The sequence below is a fragment of the Eptatretus burgeri genome, chromosome 8 (genome assembly GCF_056783735.1).
Source record: "Eptatretus burgeri isolate ZD-2024b chromosome 8, Ebu_testis_v1, whole genome shotgun sequence".
In the NCBI taxonomy this organism is placed as follows: Eukaryota; Metazoa; Chordata; class Myxini; order Myxiniformes; family Myxinidae; genus Eptatretus; species Eptatretus burgeri.
This window is the reverse complement of record NC_140968.1, coordinates 103,480,091-103,496,190: the sequence shown is the minus strand read 5'-3', so window position 1 is coordinate 103,496,190 and position 16,100 is coordinate 103,480,091. Positions and strand designations below refer to the sequence as shown.

General features: G+C 43.8%; 1 protein-coding gene across 7 annotated transcripts in view; it reads right to left on the bottom strand.

The window, feature by feature from the left end:
* The window catches only part of LOC147022459 (rho GTPase-activating protein 44-like), a 151,578-nt gene that overhangs the window by 40,047 nt on the left and 95,431 nt on the right, over window positions 1-16,100 (bottom strand). For 5 of the 7 annotated variants that reach the window (XM_085893364.1, XM_085893359.1, XM_085893365.1 and 2 more), the window contains 3 exons: window positions 11,255-11,335; window positions 7,807-7,920; window positions 4,996-5,090 (listed from right to left, as the gene is read on the bottom strand). In XM_085893364.1, the coding sequence (XP_085749490.1) occupies window positions 4,996-5,090; window positions 7,807-7,920; window positions 11,255-11,335 (290 nt within the window). The remainder of the gene's footprint in view (window positions 1-4,995; window positions 5,091-7,806; window positions 7,921-11,254; window positions 11,336-16,100) is intronic. The other 2 variants (XM_085893360.1, XM_085893362.1) reach the window with 1 other exon arrangement.

The window sequence follows — 16,100 nt, the reverse complement described above, 5'->3', positions numbered from 1 at the left end:
TTTGATAAAGGCGATAAGGCCGAAAGTGATTTTTCATCATTGAGAAATGGGGCCAAAAATGATATTTGGCATGATATTTCAAAAGTTTATTGGGCTTGATATGTTCGACTGGATCAGGCATTGCGTGGTGGAGGTTTGTGCTTCACCAAGTACCCTTCTAGTTCATTAAAAATGCTTTTGACAGTTCAGTTATATCTAACTCTCTTTTAGTATCCAGGTTAAAGTTTGAAATGACTTTCAATAAAATTTTAATGTGCAACACAGAGTTTTGAGTCTAAACTTGTTTTTTTCAGAAACGGTTGTTCTTCAAACTGTATGACATGCTGCAATTTTCACCTATTTCACAAAAAAATGACTGATCACTCGAGTTGTCCATTGATTTCTATTTCTTTGTGGTTGTACTATGTTATTTCCACAAAACAGATATTCCATAGTTATATGGCCAACAGGCTGGAAAGTGGTGTCCAAATGTCCCATACGACATATGCGGAATCGCCCTCAAATGCACTTGAAAATTTTTAAATCCCATTACAATCCCTAAAATATTGTTACGGTTCTACGAACCGTCACTTCCCTCAGCAATGTCACACCCACCATTCAGCAGATCCCGAAGTATATTCTTTTTCTACTAAGTGTTCCAGATAGTCTGTTCCCTTTGTTTAGTGGGTAACAAAGGGGATATGCACTGTGTGGGATTAGTTAGTCTCCCCCCCCCACTTTCTCCCCATTTTTCTCTTTTAATTCAACACTACATTCAAACCGTGAGCCACCTCATTAGCATATGCCGCCAAAACCCCTTTCAAATCACGCACCGGAACTCAACCACCATGCCACTTTCAACGATGCCGCCTCAACCACCACTTTCAACCACACTTTAAAACCACACCACCACCACAAGCCGACAATTACCTCCACACCACAAAACTAACATCCATTGCCTATCTTTGCTCGCATGCTATCTACTTCAGCCTCAACCGTCACTCTGCCATCATGGCGTCGTTCTAAACACCGCTCAAACCACCATCTTAACCACTCGCCTTTCATCGACGAAAACGACCACCATCACACGCCTGCTCTGGGTACCGCTTTGCCTCCGCTCGGAGCACCACAACCAACCAGGATTCCTGCTATCTAGCGCAAATAAACCCCCTATTTAAACACATGCTTTCCCTCCCACTTTCTTTAAACAAATGTTCTTTGTTATTATAAACTCGTGGAGTACCCTACAGGCGATCTTGCTTCAAGCATGCAATACATTCTTCTGATGCAAACCTCTATTTGGGTGGTGTAGAGGCAACTGACAGCTCTGTATAAGCAAAAAAACCCCAAAATAACCCGGGTTATGTGCATGAAGCAAAAACATACGTTCTGCTTACGATTCAAAACTCTTCACTTCACTGGAAAACGTGGGGACAGGAATACTGGACTGGAAATGAAGGAACTTTTAATTCCTTTCCCCCACCTAGAGGCAGCGCTACACTACACACATTTACATGGAATTTGCATCTTCCTCTCCCCCCCCCCCCCCACTCCCACCAAGACCACCGGCAAAAATAAAATTACCCCTATACATTAATTAGGGTCATGCTGATCCCATGTTGCAAGTCTGGATGTAATCGGCCCAGAACTGCAGGAGCAGCAGCGTGACAAACAAACACACAAACCCCCACACACATAAACACTGGTCCATGAATTATAGTAAGGATGTACCCAGTTTGTAGTGTCTTTTCCTCAATTTGTCAAGCATAGTCCACACACATTATCAGCCAGGAGGTTTTACCCCATGTGATTTGCTCCTGTTAGCTGATGCTGCACCTATCTGTTCCGCTCGGCAGATGATCATGTGCGGTGCCGAGAGCATGGCCTCTAGTTAGGTCGCTGTGCCAATAGAAAGGTATCATGGAAACATCGAAGCGTAACCCTGCTCGGCCGGTTAAGTCAAGCGGCTCCAGCTGTGTAACAACTACAGCCCGTTGGACCGTGGAATTATCTGTGGTCGGGAGAAACTTGAGCGCTTCCCCTCATGGCGAACCTCAAACCCCAGCCTGTAACAATATCTACCATCTACTCAATGCTTGTGACAATACACTCATGCATTTAACACGTCTCATACACCTCAACACAAACAATCACAGAAGGAGTAACGGGTGCCAGAATTTTTTTTTAAACCCCATATAACTATTAATCAATCACGAAAGAAAACCTGCCAGACTCAGAGAAGCATTGACAGGAGAAAAAGACATTACCCCTATCAACAAGGAGAGAAAACCTCTTGTCAGAAATAAACGAGAGCGAAGTCGATGGCGAGTCATCACAAATCCCCATACTTCCCACCGAAAGCAAAGTTCAAAATCAAAAAGCTCCACCAGGAATGACCTGACATCAAATTTAGAGTTAAAAAAAATCTTCTGTTTTGACCCCATGACCCCCAAGTTCCCATCCCCTGAGGCATGAACATAGGTCAAATCCCCCAATTTTTATTTTTATTTTTACATATTTAATGCGTTAAAGTGATTGCATAAACAAAATTTCATTAAAAAAAACAGTTTTAAAATGTGCCCGTAATTGCATTTTTTGGTACTTGGCCTTTTGATCTTATCCTGGGATGGGGTCCAAAATGATACTGCTCTTGAACATTCAGGCCATGTGGTGATGATAATAGGGAATTTCTGTATAACCATTCAGGAAGAGATCGCGTGACGGACCCACAGACGTTCAGAGAAAGACAGAGCTGATTACAATATCCCCCCAATTTTTTTTTGAAAAAGCGAGGATATTAATTGTCAGAAAGCGAGTTAACTAGACAAAACAAGAGCGAGAATTGTTTTGCAATACATGTCACCGACTGGTCCCAACGAATGTTCGGGAGATAAAAATTTGTTTGTGTTTAATGCATGCTCGAGCCAATACCGGAACCATTTAAAAAAAGAAAGAAAAAAACTCTGTTGCACTATTTAGGTCTATTCGGAAAAATAAAAGGAAAAGCTGTTTTCATTTTCGGATATATTTTGTAGACTAGAAACCAATAAAGACACCAAGGACAACAAACGAGATAAAAATTAGTTTGCTTTCATGCACGCTGGAGAAGGACAAGGAGAAGGAGAAGAAGAAGGAGGAGAAGACCAAGGAGAAGGAGAGGAACAAGGAGAAGGAGAAGAACAAGGAGAAGGAGGAGAAGAACATGGAGAAAGAGAAGAACAAAATGAGAAGAAAAAGGGGAAGGAGAAGGAGAAGAAAAAGGGGAAAGAGGAGAAGAAAAAGGGGAAGGAGAAGAAAAAGGAGAAGGAGAAGGAGGAGAAGAAAAAGGAGGAGAAGAAAAAGGGCGAAGGAGAATAAAAAGGGGAAGGAGAAGAAAAAGGAGGAGAGGAGAAGGAGAATAAAAAGGAGGAGGAGAAGAAAAAGGAGAAGGAGAATAAAGAGGAGTGGAGAAGGAGAATAAAAAGAAGGAGAAGGAGAAGAAAAAGGAGAATGAGAAGAAAAAGGAGAAGGAGAAGAAAAAGAGAGAAGGAGAAGAAGAAGAAACTCCAACCCATCGTGTTTCATTCGTTTCTCGGATTTCCCAATTTCAAATTAAAAATAACCAGATGCACATACATGGAGCAAAAACATATGTACGGCTTATTGTCTGTTCACATAAAGTACATCTTGGTTATATACCTGGGATCATTCCAATTGTACTGGGCCATGGACGAGCACGCAGGTCTAAGGCCTGAGTCCGACCGATCTGTGCTGCTTCACACAATGGGTGGCACATGATTTTATTGGGGTGGAGTCAGGTCAGCTGTCCAGACAATGGATGTAAAGCAGCCGGGTGGAGTCAGGGCAGCTGAACAGCGACCCATAAAAAATATGTGATATTTTCAAAGTCTAAAAAAGGGTTCACTGAAAATGTGACAAAACGCCCTGAAACTTGAACTTATTTGGTAACTTATCATAATAAAGTCATGTACCAAGTTTCACTTGAATATGTTAAAGGGCATGGGAAAAAAATCTGAAAAACCATAGGTGGGACAGACGGACGGACAGACGGAGGGACAGACGGAGGGACAGACGGAGGGACAGACGGAGGGACAGACGGAGGGACAGACGGAGGGACAGACGGAGGACAACCCGATATTTCCTCTGTTGAAACCGGTAGTATCGGGGACTAGTAACACGAACAGACTCACCCCCCCAACCAAAACATTCACAAACATTCTCCTTTCCCTACTCCCCGTTCCACCTTCCTCTGCCATTGAATATTCCCTTCTTTCAATGTCCTCGAGAGTGTACACCAACTTTGGATGGCCCCTCGTCTCTCATAGTTGATCCTCCTAACATAGCCTTTGAACCGCAGAAAACAATTTGGTGACCGCAGTTTAAACTCTTCCAATTCATGCCAATTCCATCCTAAAATATGGGGATCAAACAACACACAGCAATCTGAGGTGTCACCGCATTCCTTTATAATGTCAAAGTTAACCATTTACATCTGTACACTGTTTTTCCACAGGATACCTGTGATCCCATTTGCTATTTGCTATTACCGTATGACAGCAACTATATACAGCTGCCGTAAAGACTCATTTTCCCAATCTACACCAAGATCTCTCTCAAACATGCTCTTCTGATCTTCCCACCACCAACAGAATGTCATATCCCATAATTCTTGCCAAGGGCAGATAATTTACACCTCACAATGTTAAATAGCATTTGTCATTTCCATCCACTCTCTCACTTGGTGCTATACTATTTACGTGAACCCAAAACTTTGTACCATCTGCAAGTATCTAAGCTCTTCTGATGATTCCACAAACATTAAGGATGCAAATTGAAAGGAAAAAATCAACAATCTAAAAACTTTAATATCAAATAAAGCACCAAATTAAAATTCTGAACACAGTCGTTTATGTAATATCAAAGCTTATGAACAGGGTGGATGATTAAACAGATAAAACTTCACTGTTTGGTGAAAGAAATGGCTAAACAAACACAGGAATGACATGATGTACTGACCTTCAGGGAAGAATGTGTCGGCATATTGAATGATGGGCTCAATTATGCCGGCTGTATGTAGAGAAACAGTCGTAATCATATCTGTCATTGTCCTACTGTGGAAGAGGTTGATGGTTGGAGGGGGAGGTGTGGAGGATAGGGGGAAGCAACAAGGTGTTTGGTGAGAATGAGAGGGGGTTAATGGTCCCACCTTAATCCAAGAAATGCTCAGCCTCAAAGAAAATGAACGTAGTAGATTTTTGTTCTGGAGAAAGATTCTGACTCTATCAAAAGCAAAGGAAAGGAATAACAATATCTGTGGAGACTGACCTTGGATGAGATGTTTCGCTCAAATGTCATGCATGTTTTTCTCAACTTGTACAAGTTCTTATGATGGTTATACTTTCTTCCGCATTTCCACTTATAGCTTGTATTCGACAAGACCAAAATGTATATCCTGGATTTCATTTGCAACAACAACAATTGACTACATCACTTCTGAAATGGCAGCATTTATAACCTGGGTTAAGGCTTTTTCGTGTTCCTCTCTGAACACAGAGCTCGTCACGCTGGGATCACAGGTTTAAATCCCATTTAATATGTTGATTTGCCCCTAATAATGTTCTTTCAATTCACATAAGAGTTGAGGGATGTATTCCAATGGATGAAATCAAAGGAGCATGACAAATCTTCCTACTAATGGTTCCTGTTCATCTTCTCCTCCAATAGGTTGATCTGATCATGTCCTTGTGAGAGTCAACCTATACTCTCGTCCACGGTACACAGAATCATTTGGTGATGCAGGTGCCTTCAAACAATGAGCCTTCTCTTCCTGGAAGACAAATCCCACTGAAGGCAGCCTCAGATCATTCCACAAAGCCCGGAACAAGTGCGTGTCCACTCTCAGGAAAGCCAGAAACATCTCGCCAACTTGAAGGCTGAACTCTCAAACCTGTCTCCTTCAAAGACCTGGTGGTGCCTTGTTAAATCTGTCTCTGGAGTATGCTCCCCCTCCATCCCTTTGCTCACTTCAAATGGCACCACAGCTGACTCCTCTCATGAGAAGGCCGAATGCCTCAATTCTGTTTGTTCCCAAACATTGTGCACCCAACCCGACAGCTACCCTAACCTCTCATACCCAACTGCTCCTGGATACTGTCTTTCCCATTTGTACAAATGGAGAGGATTCTGGCAAACCTCAACTCTGATTCTGCGACAGGCCCAGACAGCATCAGTGCGTGTCTGAAAAATCTGCTCTGCTGCTCTTGCTCATCCTCGTTCTGCTCTGTTCACTCAATCATTCTCTCTGGGGCAGTTCCCATCTGCCTGGCAGTTAGCCAACATTGTTGCAATACACAAACACGGTGCAAAAACGGATCCTCTTAATGACAGGCCTATGAGTTTTCTTCCCATCATAAGCAAGGGCCTGATCTCAGATCATCAAGTTTGGTTTCAGACCTGTTGATTCTACCTGGTACATGCAAACTTCTACTCTCGCAACAATGGATGAAAGCCCTCATTCTCAGACATGAGATCAGGGCCAACTCTCTAGACGTATATCAAGCACTTTAAACAGTTTGGCATCCCGCATTGATATCCAAACTCTCTGATTATGACATCCAAGGCCACCACCTCTTGTGGATCACTGACTTCCACGACTCCCGTAGTCAGCATGTGGACCTTAATGGGATCCTCTCATCCCCTCTCCCTGTTAAGGCTGGAGTGCCCTGAGGCAGTGTCTTGAGGCCCAGTCTTGTTCCTCATCTTCATCAATTATCTTTCTGATTCCCTGGGAAATGCTGCTAATGTATTTGCTGATGATTCCACCCTCTGCCATATCATTTCTCATCCTTCAGACAGGTAGGTTAGCAGCCTCTTCCTTCTCTGCAGACCTTGATAGAATCAAGAACTGATCCAACCCTTGGAATATGCATTTCAAACCCCGACAAATCACACACACACACACACACACACACACACACACACACACACACACACACACACACACACACACACACACACACACACACACACACACACACACACACACCATCTCTCCGAAAGGACCGTCTGGCAAACCATCCCATCCACTTCCCAAACAAACCACTTGAAGAGGTTGTCACTCAAATCTTTGGGCCTCTCCATCAGCCATGATCTTTCTTGGGCAGCCCATTTTTCCAAGATGGTCTCCAAAGCCAGCCACCAACTGGGCATCCTTCATCATGCAACGTCTTTCCTCTTCAGCACAATTCTTCCCCCCAAGGCTTCAACACAGCTGTTCACCACTACCTCAGATCTCACTTATACCCTGTTGTTGGTGTTTCCCTCTTTCAATTTTGTTCCCTTGCATTCTGCTTCAACTCTTCCACGAGCCTCAATCATTCAGACAAAGTAAAAAACAAACAAAAAATAACATTGATCTTGATATGCTAATATATGCCATTGATCATGGGGAGCAAGGAGATGCTGACATCAAGCATTAACCCTTCGTTAGAGCAATTTTCTTCCAAAGAAAGGTTAACGCCCAATCATAAATAAACGATCAGTTCATACCCTCCATCATTTTGCTCTTCGATAAGACTCAATCCTATAGTGGAAAATAAGTAAATAAAATCAAGTACCGTTCATTATAAAATATGGTTTAGCATTGTTCACTACCCACTATGATTGGACGGAAACAAAAGAAAATATTCAGTCATTTGAGCAGTTTATGTCTCCATGACAACATAACACTTGGAAGTGCATGTTACAAAGCCTGTCAAGCTCCAATTATTGATGGGATGTTATTGTGAGAAGAAAACAGACATTTGTTATGCAATAAATTAGACACACCCATCCCCAGGAGGCCACAAAAGGTTCGGTCCCAGGACAATGGCCAGGTTGCTTGGTGACATCTTGTTCATATCTTGGGACTGGCACAGACGAGACAGGAACTTGACGAGGTACCTGGAAGAACAGGGGAAACTGAGTCACATACGTATGACAAGACAATAGAAAACAATATCAAACGAGGACTTTGGTGTAAACTCGACCAGACAAAACAAGTGCTTTTTGTGTGTTGCTTTGCATATTTTGTGGGCGTGATTGTGTCGGGGCTTGGGGGTTTGTATTTATAAAGCTGTATTTGTGTTCATAACTGATTTAGTGGGTATTTGTGTTAGTTTATTGAAAAAAGCAGGGGGAGGCCTCATGTTAAGTTGAGCATTTAAGTCAGTTGGGGCCTTGGGGGTATGAGGGTGAAAAAGGGTAAAAACAAAGACCGAAGGAAACAAGAAGAGGGGTTCATAAAATGTGACAGATACTCAATGTGGGCCATATCAACAATTGAGGAAGCAGAGAGTTGTTACTGTTGTAGGAAGTGTGAGGAAATAGCCCATGTGAGGATAGTTATTATGATGTTGAAAGAATGGATATAAAATTTGTAGCAAGATGCAGAATGTGAGAAATTTGCAGATAATAGATGGTTACAGTTGTGGAGTGGGGTTGCTGAGGATACTGCAAGTGGTGACGGTGCAGCGGGAGCGGGCAGCGGTGTCAGCGCAGCGGGAGCGGGCGGCAATGATGGCGCAGCGGGAGCGGGCGGCGGCGACGGCGCAGCGGCGACGGCGCAGCGGGAGCGGGCGGCGGCGACGGCGCAGCGGGAGCGGGCGGCGGCGACGGCGCAGCGGGAGCGGGTGGCGGCGCAGCGGGAGCGGGCGGCGGCGCAGCGGGAGCGGGCGACGGCGCAGCAGGAGCGGGCGACGGCGCAGCGGGAGTGGGCGACGGCGCAGCGGGAACGGGCGGCGGCGCAACATGAGCGGGCAGCGGAGACGGTGCAGCGGGAGCGGGCAGCGGAGACGGTGCAGCGGGAGCGGGCAGCGGAGACGGTGCAGCGGGAGCGGGCGGCGGTGATGGTGCAGTGGGAGCAGGCAGTGGTGAAGGTGCAGCAATAGAGATTGGTAGAAATGAGGTATGGGAGACAGTTTTTGTGGGTGATGAGACTACTAAATATGTAGATTCTTCATTCTGCAGGAAGGATTGTAGAATTATGTGCAGTTTTGAAGGAGTAGGAGTTAGGGACATTGAAGGAAGGACAAACGACATCGTATCGGGTCACGGTAGGAGGAAGTTGGTTGTGGTACACCTCAGAGCAAATGATTTAAGGAAAGTTTACTCAGAGATTTTGAAAAATAGATTCAGGATATTGGGTAGCGGCTGAAAGCAAAGGGTTGTGAGGTCATGTTTTCTGGGATTCTCCCAAGATTCGGAAATGAAATATAAATTATGAGCAGAACGATAGATGTCAACCAATGGCTGAAAGAATGGTGTAGGGACGAAGGTTTTGCATTTAAGAAGCAGTGGGAATCATTTCAGGGACAAAGGAAGTGTTTCCAGAATGATGGCCAGATGCTAAATATGTAGAAAAGGCACAGCAAGGTTGGCAGTGGGAATTGAGGAACGAATTCAGGCATTTTTGACATCTCCACCCAAAGATAGTGCCCCATCCCTACTCCCCCCTCCCCAATCCTCCAACACCCCAACATCATCTCACCCACCACTTACTCTGACCTCCAAATCCCATATTACTCTTCCACCTCATCTTGTTAAATTTCCCTCAAGAGCATTCTCCCACTCCCACCCCTGCTCCATCCACTCTATCCTCACTTCACTTCCTCTTCTCAAAGATCAATATTTCCCCATTTAGCCCCACCCCACCACTCTTGAGGATATATTATACTAATGTCAATCTCTCTCCCACCCACCCCGGCTTTTTCGTGCAGTGTTTAAGGCTCATGGAAGAGCATATACATATCAGACAAGGACATTAAACATTAGGATATCTGAAAGGATGGTGCCGAGGCAGTGCACTTGCTCTTGAGCTGTCAAGTCTTGGTTCGATTCCTGACCCAACTATAAATTCCCGAATTGGTGCTTCGCAGGAAGACCTTAATACCAAAAAGTGCACCGTCCCTCGGATGGATGTTAAACTGGGCATCCCACCTACCAGCCTTAGTTTTAAGACATTAAATATCCCCTGGTGTCCCTTGTCAAGAATAGGTGAGTTTATAACTGGCACCCTGAGCAAATTACAAATTCCTACTCCAACCTAACCTCATTAGCAGCATACCCGTGTCCCCATGTGGAAATGATGGAAACTCACAACCACGTGTTTCGTAAGTTTGTAAGTTATTCTGTCTGTTATTTATAATCATGATTTCTAATCTAGAACCGATTACAAACATTTTATACTGGTTGACAGATTTGCATTAAAAAATGCTTTAAAAGAAACCTTTTAACCCCACACCAGTGGAGAAAAGGTTCAAACTGAATGTTACACAATAATTTATCCATGTTTTGTTGTCTCTGATGCATGTATCATGTAGGCTGAGGTGTCTTTGTATTCTTAGATCTTTCTTATTATATAGTGAATAAGGTTCACAAAGTCTGGATATCAGAATATGTCAATTAAAAAGGTAAGCTCGAGTGAGTTACCTGGTTTATCCACAGCATTAACCATTGTTGTATTGTCTTTGATTGCGATTATGCACCACTTCCTGGGATCAAAGGTCATCATTTCCGATTTGGCTGCTTCAGAGGGAAAAAGCACAACTGCCGATTCAGCAGGTAGAGTTTGCAGTCCTAACTTAAACACCATCACGTTTCACCCAATTGAAGGTGTTTAGCAACATAACGGAACATGGTTCGAGCGCATGGCATTTTGTGTATCACTTTTGCCTGATCCCCGCTTCGCTTGCAATACAAACGATTCCCTTAATGATTGGTGACGATAGTATAAAGGATGACCGTTTGGTTAAATGGTTGAAGGTGCTTCTTTCTCCACTGGCTACTCTGTGCGTTTGATTGTCCTGACTGCTCCCTCACTCCAACACACAATTGGCAAGTGTTGTGACTTGGCCAAACACCCATCAACATGGGTTGAGAGAGAGGCCTTCGTCCTACAGTCGATTTGAACCGGCCGTTTTTTCTTAGGAGGAGTCAAGGTTGTTAATACAATATTTATATTTTAAAGATAGTGGGAAAGAAATAGGTATTCATAGCAAGGACCAAAAGGCAAAACAAAGGACTAAAAATGAGATAATATCATTTTCGGCTGAGGCCTTAGAAGAAGATTCAGCCCTGAAAAATTATTTTACAGGTCGATGGTTGATGGAACAAATGCACTACAAGTATAACATCAAACAATTAAATACAATAATACATGAAATAATTTTTCATGGCAATATAACATTTAACATAGTAGAGCACATAGAATGATTTGTGCCAAATCGGTAAACTGTACCTTAGGTTGTCTTCATTGGCTTTGGGAAGCTTCTCGATCACAGCTTTTAATTCCTGCACGCGCTGGTCCATGTCCTGGAAACTGCAGGGAGATGTATGTAAATAATCCGTGTTGGGGGCAAGTGGCAGGCACATTGTTTTGCAATTCAAACAATGGTATTACGAGCAAAGATACCAACTTACAAATGTAAAGAATGAATTTATTGATCACCAACGGTGTGCGGACGTGCAAACCCTGAGAGTGCAAAACTTGGGTAACAACTAAAAGTTTCGAGAGGGAACTTCAATAAATGCTCTTCCAAAGTACCGCTTGGCGAATGCCACTCATGAAAACAAGTCGACTTTCATGCATGCTTCAACTGAGTGAGTCACTCGTAGCAACCACAAGGTAGCTTTCTTAAGAAACCCAATAAAATATTACTGTTGGTCATAACAAATCAGAATGAGACAGAAAAGTCATGTTCAATCATGCAAGCAGCAACAAGAAAAACAGCACTTGTAGTTTACCGGGGCAGCTCGAGCGGGGCAGAAATTTGATGAACTGACTTGTTGGAAAGGTGGCATCCTAAAGGTGGCATCCGAAAGCCAGATGCCACCTGGGCATCCTCTGTCGTACAAAGTCCTTCCTTGGCACACCTGAACACCTATCCACTGACGAGGCCTTCGCCCACACCTTGACAGAGTACTGCTCTCCTCCCTGGACTGGCTCCCCTGCCTCACACCTTGCCCAGCTTGAGACCATGGAAACCAGGGAGATCATTGGAATCTCCTGCGCTGAAGCTAAGTTTATGGGCCTATCACTTTCCCTTCACAAACAGGTCAGTGGTCTGTCTTCTACCACCTCTTCTCTGGACTTACACCCTCTACTCTTTCCATGCTTTGCCCACCTCTTCCCCTGGCACCCCCCAGGATCCTTCACGGCACACACGGTCCACCAAAAATCCCATTCTCGTGAAACTGCCAAAATCCAGGATCACTGCTCACCTCCACTAATCCGTTTCTCTTTTTTCCACGTGTGGAACCAACTTCCACATCCTCTTCAATCTCATAACCCCCAGGCACAGTGTGACCACTCCTCATTTTCATAAATGCCAAGGTGAGCCAATGAAAAAAAGCCAAGAATTCACAAGGTTTCGGAAAAGCGATGATAATAGAAAACCGATACGCCAAGAAAACCTATAGAAAACCAAGACGCCAAGGTGAACAACGAATAGCCAAGATCTTGTGAAAAAAGCCAAGGAGTGGTCACACTGTCCCACGGCCTTCAAAAGACCTGTTCACCACCATTTCAGATCATCCCCCAATCCAAAACCATGATGTTTTTCCACCCTCGCTAACCTCAAAAACTCAGCCAACCAAAGTCATTCTCCTTCCAAACTTCCAGTTTTTGGTTCACGAACACCAGCCAGAGTGACCACTATATTCGTTATGTCTGTGTGTGTCTGTCTGTCTGTCTGTCCAGAACATAACTCTGTGGACTTTGATCCGATCTTGATGAAACTTGGTTATGTGTTCGATATCAATGTCTAGTTGTGTTTTCCTGGATGAGGGCGTGCTACGCCCATTGTGGGCGGAGCCACGCCCCAAAAATAGCCATTTTTAGGGGGTAGTCGGATTAAAAATCTATCTTCTCCTCGGGAATTTACTGAATGGAATGGGTTCTTCGGTATTTGAAAAGCAAAATGAATTTTCTAAAACTAGTTGTTGTCCGATTTTTCATTTTCGGCCCAAGGTCAAGGTTACAAGGTCAAAAACTTAGAAAAATGCGAATTTTGACATAAAAATCATATGACCGCCCAAACTTTGAGAGCTCGGATAACAATATTTTTTATGCATAATCTTGAGGTCATTCCCCACCTAAAGTCTTGAAAGTATTGTGTTCTATCTCGAACACCTTGCCCGTGGCGCCCCCTTCAAGTTTGTTTTTACGCTGATTTCATCAAAGCATGGATAATCCGAGGAGTGTGAAATGCCATATAGCCTATATGACGTTATACTGTTCCTGGAATGTTCCAGAGGAAGTTTTGCACCAAAGGTCATAATCCTTGACCTTTGACCTTTAAAGGCCACAAAGGTCAAATTTTCAAAGTTGTGGGAATCGAACCGGGTTTTTGACCTTCTTCGACAAACTAACTCCAATAAGCTATAGCACATATCCTGTTTCCTTGTTTTAATGTCCACAACATTGTTTTGTGACCTTTAAAGGTTATGCTAAGGTCAAATTTTGAAAGTTGTTGAACAAAACCGGGTTTTCAACATTTTGCAGCTAATAACCTGTCACCCGTACCACATCATGTTGATCATTTTTATAACTTGGTAAAAAATTATCACATTGTCTCATCCTTGACTTCTGAAACAATCTACATCGTCAAATACCGCTCGTGAACCATTGTCGTCTTCAGACTTGTTCCCTCCTAAGTTCCCTTCTGTATCCATCTTGTCCTTTCCTGCCCACCATAACTCCCCACAGCAATTGTTTGCCTAAGTTTCCCTCCATCTTGTCCTTCAACTCTGCTGTTGGGTTTTCCCTCACTCTTTATTGTTACGTCTTGGTCCATTCAGTGTACGAGCTCTTCCACAAGCCTCGACTATGTACACAAAAAAGGCTTTGCACTGTTGATGTATGTAGTCTTGTACATCACCTTGGAAGCATGCTCAAGTAGCCGACTGCAAAACTGGAGATTTTTGGAAGCCAAAGGAAGGTGATTCATGTTCTACAGTGTTAAAGTATATAAATAAATTGAAATAAAATAAATAATGTAAAGGTCGTATTAAAATTTATTCTGGAAGTTAACTGCCATTGACACAGTGTCTCTCACATCACATTATCTAACACATTACTTTACTTATTCGTGCTCTTGCTTGTGTCCTTTTATAACATCCTTAAAAACAGTAAGTTTCTTGTTTGGAATCATTTTCACTTGTGCTTAACTGCTACACAGGCACACAGAGTAAAAATATTATTTCGTTCCTTTCTGTGCATGAGTGATTGGGACGAAATCAGAGCCAAAGTACGATAAAACAGCAAGTTCGTTTTCCGATTCATGTTCAAAATATAACATTCTCTTCAAATACATTGTTCTCAATCATAAACTGACATTTGTGGATGGCAAGACAGACGGATAGAGAGACAGAAGTGAGCCAATTTCTTAACCCCAGTTTTCGCTTCGCATGCACGAGGTAAAAATACCACAATAGAGAGGGAGTGAGAGGGGAAGGGGGAGAACAACCATATGTTGCTTCACACCTCATGGTCATGACATACATATATATATATATATATATATATATATATATATATATATATATATATATATATATATATATATATATATACAGTGCATGACCAAAAGTATGTGGACACCCCTTATAATTAGTGGATTCGGCTATTTCAGGCTCACCCATTGCTGACAGGTGTATAAAATGAAGCGCACAGCCATGCAATCTCCATCGACAAACATTGGCAGGAGAATGGGCCGTACTGAAGAGCTCAGTGACTTTCAACGTGCCACCGTCATAGGATGCCACCTTTCCAACAAGTCAGTTCATCAAATTTCTGCCCTGCTTGAGCTGCCCCGGTCAACTTCAAGTGCTGTTATTGTGAAGTGGAAATGTTTAGGAGCAACAACAGCTCAACCGCAAAGTGGTAGACCACACAAGCTCACAGAACAGGACCGCCAAGTGCTAAAGCACAGAGCGCAGAAATATCGTCTGTCGGCGGTTGCAACACTCACTACCGAGTTCCAAACTGCCTCTGAAAGCAATATCAGCACAAGCACTGTTCGTCGAGAGCTTCATGACATGGGTTTCCATGGCCGAGCAGCCGCACACAAGCCTTAGATCATCATGCGCAATGCCAAGCGTCGGCTGGAGTGATGTAAAGCTCACTGCCATTGGACTTTGGAGCAGTGGAAAAAGAGTTCTCTGGAGTGATGAATCAGGCTTCACAATCTGACAGTCTGACGGAAGAGTCTGGGTTTGGTGGATGTCAGGAGAACGCTACCTGTCCGAATGCATAGTGTGAACTGCAATGTTTGTTGGAGTTGGAATAATGGTCTGGGGCTGTTTTTCATGGTTCTGGCTAGGCCGCTTAGTTCCAGTGAAGGAAAATCTTAACACTAAAGCATACAATGGCATTCTTGATGATTCTGTGTTTCCAACTTTGTGGCAACAGTTTGTGGAAAGCCCTTTCCTGTTTCAGCATGACAATGCCCCGGTGTACAAAGCGAGGTCCATACAGAAATAGTTTGGCGAGATCGGTGTGGAAGAACTTGACTGGCCTGCACAGAGCCTTGACCTCAACCCCATCGAACACCTTTGGGATGAATTGGAACACTGACTGCGAGCCAGACCTAAACGCCCAACATCAGTGCCTGACCTCATTGATGCTCTTGTGGCTGAATGCAAGCAAATCCCCGCAGCAATGTTCTAACATCTAGTAGAAAACCTTCCCAGAAGAGTGGAGGCTGTTATCGCAGCAAAGGGGGGACCCACCACCTACCCATTGGGACCGTACTCTGTGCAGAGCGTTGGTGCTGCCTCAGCAGTCTCCTTGGCTATTGAGTACAGTCCTGGATGAATCACCACTCCAACACAGAATACCAGCAAGCTGGCACTCATTTTGCCGACCTCAGAAGGATAACAGGCAGAGTCAACCCCACTTGGTATTAATTCAACATCCGAGGTGGATTTGAACTCAGGATCCAAGGATCCCGAGCCCACCACCCGAACCATTAAGCCAACACCAGGCATGAAGGGAGGACCAACTCCATATTAATGCCCACGATTTTGAAATGCGATGTTGGATGAGCAGGTGTCCACATACTTTTGGCCATGTCGTGTGTGTA